Below are 12,276 nucleotides of genomic sequence, written 5' to 3'. Positions count from 1 at the left end.
AGAATCGTATAATGAGAGGCGACTAACGAGCCTCGGGTAGTCAGGTTCGTTATTTGGTTGATTGCGAGACATCGTACATGTCGGCGTGGGACGTTGTTCATACTTAAACCAATCGTTTATTTACATGTATTTATATCAGGGTACATGACACACAATTAACGAAGTCACTATACAAGCATGCCCACCCGGTCCATCGATTGTGGTGCCCGTGAAGACCCGGGGTAGAATAGGTCTTTTCAGCAATCCATGCTTGCCCTAAAAGGCGACTATGCTTCTCGTAAAAGGCAACAAACGGGATCGGGTGGTCTGGCTCACTGACTTGGTTGATGCATGTCATCGTATCCCAAATGCATGGATCGATGCTCATGATGTCTATCACTGGATTGTCCGTGTTGTCTGGTCCAGACTCGATTATTTACAGACCGCCGTCATATAGCTGGAATATTGCTCAGTGCGGCGTTAAACAACCAACCAACCGTCGATTGTCGCCTAACATGACAAGCGAAGCGGTGGGTATATTTTAAGCAATGCCCAACATAGACATACACAATGCACTGTCCATGGATCATCGTGATTTTAGGCTAGATATATAAATATATTATTTCGACTTGCTTCAATATATCTTTCCTTTATTTCAAATTGAAGCTGCCTGGTTCCTAAAACACTATGGAGTAACTATATACTCCTTTCTGTTAGGTCTGGTTTACCGGTGCATGCATGCATGCATGATGAGTCATATCCGTCTTACCGCTTATATCTGTTAGTTATACATTTATATTTATACATTTATTATCAATTTGCACACCAAACTTCTGAGCTTGCATTACCTGCATCATGTATATGTGATGGGGTTAAGTTAAGGAGGTATTTGAGGTTACCACTAACTTGTATATGTGGGTAGAATGCCATTCTGAAACAATCGTCAATATCCAGCTTGGATACTTCTTAGCATGTTTCAAAGCTTACATTGGTCTGCATCTACAGCATTCTGAAGTATGTAAAATATAATACATCCGATACAAACCCTCTATCGTTATCTATCGTTCTGAGTGATGTATAGTTTATATCCGATATACATACTCCCCCGCGTCTTTCATTTATAATGATGTCTATTACATGTCTGATATACAACACCCCGCGTTTCATTCTGAGTAATGTATATTTTATGTCCGATGTACCTGTGTACTTCCCCGTAACTTTGTAAAGAAGAATTATAAAACACTTTCATCTTGTGTAATTTTCGCCTCAATCTTCTGGCAAACCATATACAATTAACCCATCGAACTAATTAAAAGAAGTGGAAAGAGCTTGTCTAAATACAGAGGCAAGTGAAATAATTGTTTTGAAATTATATAAATATGATTTCTCACATCTACTCATGTGTGAATTACAAGGATTCCCTTCCGCACAGTTACATTAAATAAATTAATGAGGATACATGTTGTGCATTTCTATTCAGATCGTGGGATTGGAGGAGACCGCACGTTAAATTGGGCCACAAACAACAGAATACAGAAAATTGTTTACAGTTACAAACAAAACAAAATCTAAATGGAATGCATAATGTGTCGTGGCTCTTTTATTTAACGGCCACAATCCGAAATATTTCAGAAACCCCTCGAGTTACCCCTTTTACTTTTGTAATATGGCCGATTCCATTACATTCTATACACTATTGTGACCACAATGTGATGTAGAAACACATCCTTGATTTCAATTATTGATCTAATTATAACATAATTTGTTAAAAGAAATATCGCACAGACACTGTGACATTTGTGCATAAATTTGAATTGCCGCACAGAAAGGCGTGTGAATATTTGTCAAGTACAAAATAACAAAAAAATAATAATAACTAAAGATGTTTCCAATTTATTGTGAAGAATTTAATGTGCGTTATTTATTGGAATGGGACATGGAAATATACAAAAGATCATATTCAGTACGGTCCCCCCAAAAATATAAACTAAATCATATTCCGCATATATATCGCCATGTGTTTTAGAGCTAACCGAAAGCATTACCGCAGTAAATGGGGTTTTGCGAAATTGTGGACTGTTTATCCCAGTTCTGGTCGTATCCCAGTTCTGGTCGCTACATACGTTAGGGTCGAATTCCGTTTTTTTTATCAGTTCGTCATTTTAGAATCGAATCAAGGGAGATAACCTCGTTAAGTGTAGGAAACCAGGAAGAACCTTGTTTTTGTTTTAACGTTGATCTACTTAAACTATAAATATGAACGTTATATTAGCAGTTAAGCAGTATATCAGCAAAATGATTGACGACAGTGGACCCGGAATGAAAGTGTTATTAATGGACAAAGATACTGTAAGTAACCATCCGACCATGTCAGACCAATGTCATAAGAATTAGATCTCGGGGGAAAATTTGTCGCTGCCGCTAGCGAGAACTAAGATCTGATAATAATGAGATTGGGCCCCAGAGATTGATGTCACAGTCTCATCAGTACCGAGACAGCAAGTTTTTAAAACCTGGGTTTACTTTCGGATTTTGCTTGTTTCGTTTGAGTAACATTTTATCCAAATTTAAGTCAGGGACCCGGTTGTATCCAAAGCCTCATTAACTAATGGCCACATTAAATCCTAATGATACATTAAATTCTTCATGCACCATGAGTTAAAATCGGTTTAATCAAACGTTTATTAGCATATCATTATCTAATGATGCCTTATGTAAATGTTTTCATTAACCTGTCATTAAATTCAGGGTTTTCCCTAAATATATCCCACAATTCCCTGACGTAAACACGTACGCGTTACTTCTGGTCATCTGTCAAAATGGCAATGTATCCACCTAAACCATAGTATAGAAACAAGAATTTCGGCAGCTCCGATATTTAGCTGTTAGCCGAGTTGTTGAAGAACAGTAAGTGGTGCAGCAGTTACCCACGAAAGAAGAGAGGCTATTTGGGTAGACGTGTATGCTCCATGCACAGGTTTTACAGTGACATTTTATTTGTTATTATATAAATAAGAATTTATTTAACACACATTGGCTTTCACACATTGCTTGAACGTTGATCGAATGGTAGCCTTTCCTATTTACAAAGGCAGGTTTGTTGTCTGATGGTGCCTGTATCCGTACATGTGTTCCACCGATACATCCAATGACTCCAGGAAAACGAGATATATTGTAGAATTCCTTTCTAATGTTGGCTATATCCATCTTGGACGGCCAGGTAACAAACTTGGGCACAAGAGACGCGATGGCAAGGGAAACCTTCCTAACAACTGGTGAGGCCGTTGTCACATTTGTCTATGCCTATTGTGTCGCCAGTGATTTGCAGGAAACTTCCACTTGCAAAGAAGCGTAGGGTTACCAGAACCTGATAAGATGGTTATAAAGAGGCTAATGATATGTTTTACCAATTTTCAAATATTTCCATAATACTTATATCTGCTTTGTTATTTTTTATTTTGCTGTGTTTCATTATGTCTCAGTAAGTAAAGTGTTAATGATTGATATTAGATGTGCATGCTTTAATAATTAAAGGATCTTTTGGCCAGGATCGAACATGCAAAACTGTTCTCTTCAGTATGCACGAAACATTTAGTTTAAGTCATTAGAGTAACTCCCCTCTATGAAACTGATCCTTACTGACAACGCCAAGTTGAAAACGTATCTTTTTGGGTGAAGTGAAAAGGATCCATGAATTTACATTACTTCCGATTGTGAAATATATTTACAAGGTTGGTATCATTAGGCTGCAAATATGACTGTACCTATACACGTGTTAGTGAGCAGACCCACGAAGAACTGCGTATGATTCATTTAAAGATTGCCGCTATGAATGTGCCCGATGTGGCGGTATAATTATATATTTATTTCAAACTTGCTGAGTTTCTAGTGACGACGTGTTAATTATCAAACATTTACCTGTAGTTCAACACTAAGTGTGTGCAATCTTGCAGATTTGGGCTGTCATTAATCTCTCACAAGATCGCAGATATATCTGATGCTTGCCTTCCCAAAACAGTAGCGTGCCCTTACTTCTTCATCGCTCATGGATTCGCGGTGATGAGTTCGTTTTCTGAAAACACGGTCTTTCCTTGTGTGTGTCCTAAGCGTTCAAACAATATGTTTCCTGCCATGTTTGTTTTTTAATAAAATGCTAATGATGCCCCAGAACCTTCATTAATGATGTGCTTATGACAGCACAACGTCATTAAAATATTAGTACAACTGGATTTAATGATACATTAGTTAATGAAGGTTTAATTACACGTTAATGCATCATTAAAGTTTGATACAACTGGGTCCAGGACTTTAAAACGAAAAAGGACAAAAGCATGATAGGAAGAATGAATGTGTTAAGTTTTATGAAGCAATACTTACAAATGGAATGAGCGAGCAACACTTGAAAGCAACTGTTGGTTTTCTTGTGGAACTTGAAAATTTTGAGCCAAGAACACGTTCATAATTGAAATGACAGCTATCAAGAAAGTAGCAACAAATCAATATCACAGTTATGTGTGTCTCTCCTATACATTTAAAATGTCTCCCTGAGTATCCAGAATATCACCTACATTAGGGGTCCAATGTGGCTTAAGAACCTCTAGCAGCGCTAAAGGGACAGGACGTTGACCATTCTGAAGCTTTGTAAACAATAACCAATAACTGCCCAGCTTACTCGGCTCTTCTCACCTTATTCCACAACAGAATGTTCTGCTCCAGTGACCAGACTGTGGGTGTAGGCTTATCACGTGACAAGACTTTTCTCTTGTTTGTAAACAAACACACTTATCCTGAAATTTGAACAGATGAGCCTAATGCAAGTCATTCAGCATATACTTTACATATTGTTTTGCATAATTATTTAGACATACTACTACAACTGCAACAGAAAGGTGCATGACAATATTATAGCTTTACACATCAAAGTGACTGTATCGCTAGCTTGCCGTAGTTCTTTGATGACTAAATGTGCAGTATAAATACGCAAAAGGAAACAGTTTTTCATGTTTTAGGATATCCTCGCAATGAAAGTTATGTGTAGACTGGTCCAAAATGAAACTTGAAAAACACTTGAATGAACTGTGTAAGATGTGATAATGTGACAGGAGTACGAGGCTGGCCACAAGGAACTCTGGGTAGGAGAGTGATTGGCTTCATACGACCGAGTTCATACGAACTAGCTTTGATAAATAGTGGCTTCTAATACAATCATGCTGGCAATTAGTATTTTGTAACTGCTCTGTAGGAAAGCATACAAGCTTTCTCTTCAGTTTGCCTCAAATCATGCGAATGAAAAAACATTACTGATGACAGTTTACTCTGTACAGCGCATGCGTTGTCAGCTTTGTTACAACCCTTAATGTAAAAATTACTCTTAATGTAAAAAATATGTCCATTACGGGTTACAAGTCAACTCTTAATGTAAAAAGTTTTACATTAAGAGTAATACCCCGCAACGCTTTTACGCTTTGAAGTTTTTACATTCAGGGTTAATATTATACATATCACCCTTACTGTAAAAGAATTTTATAACAAAGTTTGATTGAAAATATATGGTATTTTTTGCCATGTTCTCATTTTCACTGTTTTTGCTCGGTTTCTTATAACTATTCATAATAGAATATATTCTTCCCTCAACTTCGTGTGTTTTCTCAGGAACAACATATAGTAGATTCATGGACCTTGTGTAAATGCACTGCATCTTTCATATTCCAACAACCTCTCAACGACAACCTTGTCTTTATTTACAGGTTTTCTTTAAGTGGTCATTACTCACATGTCATTTAGCCAATTTTGTTAAATCTTGGTGCAAGGGTGTCTCTAGGAACAACATACAATATTACTTTATTTTCATCACTGCCTTGTTTCCACTGCAACGGAAAGCAGCACCTGCGGAGCTGATTGGTCAGCTCAGAGGCATTTGAAATTTAGTTGTTTGATCTCGTTACAAGATATATTAAGATATATTTTTGCACACAAAGCACATTTTATTACAATAACAACGGAATGGAGTCCTCAGATTGGTCAAAATTTAGATAGACTTTTTTCCCCCTACTAATTAGTGCTCTTTATGAAACTATGTGTGGTAATCTGCACAAGGTCCAGTAATATAACCTCATTCATAAATCCAAGATGGTCTCACAGTCGCCATTTTGAAATTTACAGGTCTCAATCATCTGAATGATTAAATATCTATTTATGAAGTCCTTTTGAAAACCCATGTGTATATCATTTCATTAGATTATTAGTTCATTGTACCCCGCAAAAACATTAGTTATGGAATCAGTGTGTCCGCCTGTCTGTTGGTCTGTCTGCAGAAAATAACTACAGTGTGCCATGTTACCAGCAGATCACACACATTTGTTTCCTTGCATGTAGAGTCGGAATACAATGTCCAGTGGAAGCTAGTGCACTTCATTAAATTGTTCCTGATGCTAGGTTGAAGAAAACCATGGCAGTTTCAGGTTAAGGTAAGACTAGGTTACCCTGACTCTATCCTTATCTCTAGGATCCCCTTTCCCATCAAGTGTAAACTATGATCAAATACTCTGTCAGTTTTGTTGAGGCAGGAATAGATCTAAGTAGTAAATGGGTTAATGTATGCAATATATTAGAATTATAAAGTAAAAAATGTCAAGGTCATTTTAAAAGTCTATCGCTCATGAAATGACTTTTAAATAACTGCATTGGCAACATATTGTAAGCATGGTTTGGAGACTTTATATTTGTAACATCACATTGTGTTCTCAACAAGTACCGGTAATGTCCGGTAATGTCCTTGTGTGATTGGATGATGTTGAAAGTGAAGGTCACTCACTGTGCAGTAGACATATCCAAAAACATGTTTACACAGTCAATTTAAGGTGATCATATTGATGCTGCTGATATTGCTCACATTACCATTTTGATGACCATGCTTCCTTATGCACATAATGTTGTACAGACACTGAATCTGGGTTTTTCTTGCTGTTTAGACTAGTGTTGTAAGCATGGTATATGCCCAATCTGAGATCCTGCAGAAAGAGGTGTACCTATTTGAAAGATTGGACACAAGTGGCCGCGAGACCATGAAGCATCTCAAGTGCATTGCCTTCCTCCGACCCAGCAAGGAGAATGTGGAGCTGTTGTGTCAGGAACTTAGAGTCCCCAAGTATGGACTTTATTACATTTGTGAGTAGTTTACTCTTTGTTTCAAATAACATCTGATACATATGAAGGAAGAAATAACAAATTAAGTTCATAAGGAAGACCAACCTATACAGGCCCCCATTCCACAAAGTAGTTGCTACGATTGTCATAAGTCTGTGTTGAAGTATTGGAGTGACAATACTCTAAGAGCTAAGATAGCTGTGTGAATCAGGGACCTGGTCTGTAGACACCTTAATATTCTTTCATCATGTTCATACTGTAAAGGGTTTTTTAATTGACAGTTTTGACAATTCAGATTGACAATCTGAGAAACTTCTGTCATACTGGGTGAATTGAAGAAGACATGAGACTAGAAATATAGATGTGCAAAGTTACATGATTCTTTGAAATCATAAATATGTTTTACATAGGGGGCCATATTGAAAAAATGTCTTTTTTTCTCCAAATACACTGCCTTTTCAGCAAGTAATACGTGCTATAATATTTAATACATTTTTGTGTGCATATTTTGAGTTTTGATACATCTAAGACCTTTGACCCTCATGTATATACAGAAGCGTTCTTTGTGAACAATTAGACCCTTTAGTCTTGAACTCATCATTTCAGTATACATTGAGAAACGTCTGAGAGTTTGACTGCATGAGTGTTCACAAATATCCTCGCTACGACCCATCCAAATGAATAACATGAAGAAATGCACTTCCAAACTATCGTGCTACAATGAACTAACACAAAGTGAAAGTCAATTATTAATTGAAATTTTGTACATTTGCAGCGTTAGAAATTGGCAGTAGTATAACCAGGGTATTTTAGAAAATGGGTTTTTGGTATTTACTTAAAATGTAGTTTACTAAATTAAGCTTTTGGGTAAATATGGACGCATATGAGAGAAGTGACACCAGGGCAAATGATTATTGATTTTGCTTCTCTTAAGTGATAGAGATAACTTTTCATTAGTACGATGAAATTAGTAGAATCCGGTCTTGCAGTATAAGGGTCAGAAGGGAAATGAATGGATGGAACAAAAATTGTTAGTCTTGATGTGACCAAATATTTCTGAGTGCTACTACATGACTGGAATGTCTTTTCGGCGCCTTCCAGTCTGACAGAGTATTGGGTTTTCATCTAGGGTTGTTTTGAGTTGTGGGTATGTTCGGTTGACCAATGATTTGACCATTAATTTAGGAAATTAGTTGAGAGTTTGGTTAGAAGAACTTGATAGAAAGACTGATTGAAATGGGAATTGGGGTTCATAGAGAAGTGAGCGTTATGACTCATTTCTCATGATGTCAAATATGATTTCGGTGGGAGGAGCTAAAATTATCATCGATAGTATTTTGTTAGTGGCCCGAGAGTGGTGTGGGGATTTGGAAGCTCACAGCTGAACAGAGCGGTCCTCTCTGTAGATTGGAATTCCGGGTCAGAAAAGAAGTAGAGTTAAATGTTCATCAGGAAAACCATCAGGCTCTTCAACGCATCATCTAGGTATGTGTTGTACTTAAGCAATTCAGGAAACAACAAGAACTTATCTGAGGACCATGTGTGTATATTTATGATTAATTCTATCATAAATTAAAAGGACTTGAGCAAACCAGCTGACTTGTGATTTTGAGAGAGCTACATCATCCCTAGAACCAAGGAGTGGTTGATAAGTACAAGTGACCAAAGGTAGAAGGGTAAAGTACCCGTAACCTAAGGTTACAGTAGTCCTGTAGTCCTTGCCAAACTACCCTATATTTAAGGTATCAGAAGGACTAGTAGAAATTTGTCATTTTTAACGGTTTTACTACATGTTATCATTATAAGGACTTGTGGACTAAAAATGTAAGTTTCTACCGCTGATGTGTAGCTCAACAAATATCTGTTCCTTTTTTGCAGTATTTATATTTTTAGTCCTTGATTTACACTTTGGCCATACTGAAGTTTCTTATGGCCATTATTCCACCATTTAATTTCAAAATGTGATGAAATTTAGTATTTGTGCAGATATTAGGAGGGCTCAACACATGTGTTCCATTTTCTGTGATATTTTAGATGTTGACTTAATTTGGATCATGCTCTTAAATTCTCTCAAAATGCGTTTTTCGCTCTGTGAACTTCTTCATGATTTTGGTGTTCATTTGTGTTTTTTTAGCTGAAACTATATGAATGTCAATGCTGACAGCAACTTTTGTTCAATAGCTGTGTCTGTTTTTCAAACTGGTAATATTTTGAACTGTGAACTGCTTATCCTGGTTTCAAAACCATAACTCGGCTGAGTATTTTTCCAGCACTTTTTAAAGACACTATTACTTGGATCATCCATACAAGGGTTCAGTTGAATAGCCCTTGTAGTTTCAGGGTAGATGTTGAAAAGTTAATGACAGACGGACAACCTGCCACAAAAAAAGCTCATTTGACTTTATTTTATGTATCATATATCATGTGTATTGAAATGGAGAATTAATATAGCGACATATATCACAGTTTATCCTAAGTTATCAACAATTTATTGCCAGTGACATTAAGTGATGGGCTGTGAAGTAATAGATTGATCAGTTGTAACATTTCTACCAATTTTGATTCTTTGATAGTGATTTATTTCGTTGACATGTCATGCAAATAGATTCAAGATTTGTTGATCAGTAAGACCTATCTGACTTGTTATATTAGACATCTTCATCATTAAGCAAGATTTTAGTGTTTCATGGATTTGGCAGTAATGATTCTTTTGTCTTTATAATTCTGTTTCAGCAGCTTTTTCAGCTAGAATAGGTTGTCACAAGACTCCAGATCCAACCCCACATTTGAACCAGCTAATAACAATGTTGCCTAGGCCTATTCCACAAAGCAATGTTAGAGGATTGTAATTCCCATTCTTAAGCATTGAGATACAACAGTCATACTGCTAAGATTACTTTGTGGAACATCACCCTCCTCAGTTCCTTCCAGACTTCCTATTCAGCAAATCACAGAACACAGTTCACCGAGCATTAAGGATTGTGGCAGCAGCAAATGCAGGTCTGTTAATTTTTTCAGTATGTAAGCATGACAGTTGACAGTATTATGTGAGCTCTTTACATTCCAAACCTATGTTGAATGATCCAGATTGGAGTAACGTCATCAGCAAACAAGATGTGAAGTTGCTGGCAGAAGCAGATGATCAGGAGGTGGTTAGAGAAGTCCAGGTAACCTGTAATCTCCACACAAGTCAAACTTCATATAAAACAACAATACTGTGTCAAGCTTGAGGTATGAATTGAAAATGACCATAGCTCCCTTATTATATAAAAATATTAATGTCAAGCTGAGGATGCTAAGTTTTAGGCGCCATGACCAAGTTTAGTGGAACATATATATGAGCATCTGGCTGTCGACCTATAGATTAGTAAAGGAGATGATGTGGGGCTGCATGCCATTTCAAGCAATGGGTGTACTGCAGTAATGGAAGGAAAAGAGCAGATGATGTGGGGCTGCATGCCATTTCAAGCAATTAGTGTACTGTCAGTAATGGAAGGAAAAGAGCAGAAGATGTGGGGCTGCATGCCATTTCAAGCAATTAGTGTACTGTCAGTAATGGAAGGAAAAGAGCAGATGATGTGGGGCTGAATGCCATTTCAAGCAATGAGTGTGCTGTCAGTAATGGAAGGAAAAGAGCAGATGATGTGGGGCTGCATGCCATTTCAAGCAATGAGTGTACTTTCAATAATGGAAGGAAAAGAGCAGATGATGTGGGGCTGCATGCCATTTCAAGCAATGAGTGTACTTTCAGTAATGGAAGGAAAAGAGCAGATGATGTGGGGCTGCATGCCATTTCAAGCAATGGGTGTACTGTCAATAATGGAAGGAAAAGAGCAGATGATGTGGGGCTGCATGCCATTTCAAGCAATTAGTGTACTGTCAGTAATGGAAGGAAAAGAGCAGATGATGTGGGGCTGCATGCCATTTCAAGCAATGGGTGTACTGTCAATAATGGAAGGAAAAGAGCAGATGATGTGGGGCTGCATGCCATTTCAAGCAATTAGTGTACTGTCAGTAATGGAAGGAAAAGAGCAGATGATGTGGGGCTGCATGCCATTTCAAGCAATTAGTGTACTGTCAGTAATGGAAGGAAAAGAGCAGATGATGTGGGGCTGCATGCCATTTCAAGCAATTAGTGTACTGTCAATAATGGAAGGAAAAGAGCAGATGATGTGGGGCTGCATGCCAGTTCAAGCAATGGGTGTACTGTCAGTAATGGAAGGAAAAGAGCAGATGATGTGGGGCTGCATGCCATTTCAAGCAATGGGTGTACTGTCAATAATGGAAGGAAAAGAGCAGATGATGTGGGGCTGCATGCCATTTCAAGCAATTACTGTACTGTCAGTAATGGAAGGAAAAGAGCAGATGATGTGGGGCTGCATGTCATTTCAAGCAATTAGTGTACTGCAGTAATGGGAGCAAAAGAGCAGATGATGTGGGGCTGCATGCCATTTCAAGCAATGGGTGTACTGCAGTAATGGGAGCAAAAGAGCAGATGATGTGGGGCTGCATGCCATTTCAAGCAATGGGTGTACTGCAGTAATGGAAGGAAAAGAGCAGATGATGTGGGGCTGCATGCCATTTCAAGCAATTAGTGTACTGTCAGTAATGGAAGGAAAAGAGCAGATGATGTGGGGCTGCATGCCATTTCAAGCAATTAGTGTACTGTCAATAATGTAAGGAAAAGAGCAGATGATGTGGGGCTGCATGCCATTTCAAGCAATGGGTGTACTGTCAGTAATGGAAGGAAAAGAGCAGATGATGTAGGGCTGCATGCCATTTCAAGCAATGGGTGTACTGTCAATAATGGAAGGAAAAGAGCAGATGATGTGGGGCTGCATGCCATTTCAAGCAATGGGTGTACTGTCAGTAATGGAAGGAAAAGAGCAGATGATGTGGGGCTGCATGCCATTTCAAGCAATGGGTGTACTGCAGTAATGGGAGCAAAAGAGCAGATGATGTGGGGTTGCATGCCATTTCAAGCAATTAGTGTACTGTCAGTAATGGAAGGAAAAGAGCAGATGATGTGGGGCTGCATGCCATTTCAAGCAATTAGTGTACTGTCAATAATGGAAGGAAAAGAGCAGATGATGTGGGGCTGCATGCCATTTCAAGCAATTAGTGTACTGTCAGTAATGGAAGGAAAAGAGC

At 38.0% G+C, this 12,276-nt stretch overlaps 1 protein-coding gene across 3 annotated transcripts in view; it reads left to right on the top strand.

The window, feature by feature from the left end:
* Positions 1-2,164: 2,164 nt before the first annotated feature.
* The window catches only part of LOC139477914 (vacuolar protein sorting-associated protein 45-like), an 82,316-nt gene continuing 72,204 nt past the window's right edge, over positions 2,165-12,276 (top strand). For 2 of the 3 annotated variants that reach the window (XM_071260361.1, XM_071260379.1), the window contains exons 1-3: positions 2,165-2,328; positions 6,951-7,146; positions 10,213-10,292. In XM_071260361.1, the coding sequence (XP_071116462.1) occupies positions 2,236-2,328; positions 6,951-7,146; positions 10,213-10,292 (369 nt within the window). In that variant the 5' untranslated portion in view covers positions 2,165-2,235. Of the gene's footprint in view, positions 2,329-6,354; positions 6,447-6,950; positions 7,147-10,212; positions 10,293-12,276 lie in introns of all 3 variants that reach the window. The other variant, XM_071260370.1, reaches the window with a different exon arrangement.

The sequence above is a fragment of the Haliotis cracherodii genome, unplaced genomic scaffold (assembly GCF_022045235.1).
Source record: "Haliotis cracherodii isolate W230 unplaced genomic scaffold, xgHalCrac1.p SCAF_1, whole genome shotgun sequence".
Lineage (NCBI taxonomy): Eukaryota > Metazoa > Mollusca > Gastropoda > Lepetellida > Haliotidae > Haliotis > Haliotis cracherodii.
The sequence above is the reverse complement of the archived record's forward strand: the minus strand, read 5'-3'. Positions and strand labels throughout refer to the sequence as shown.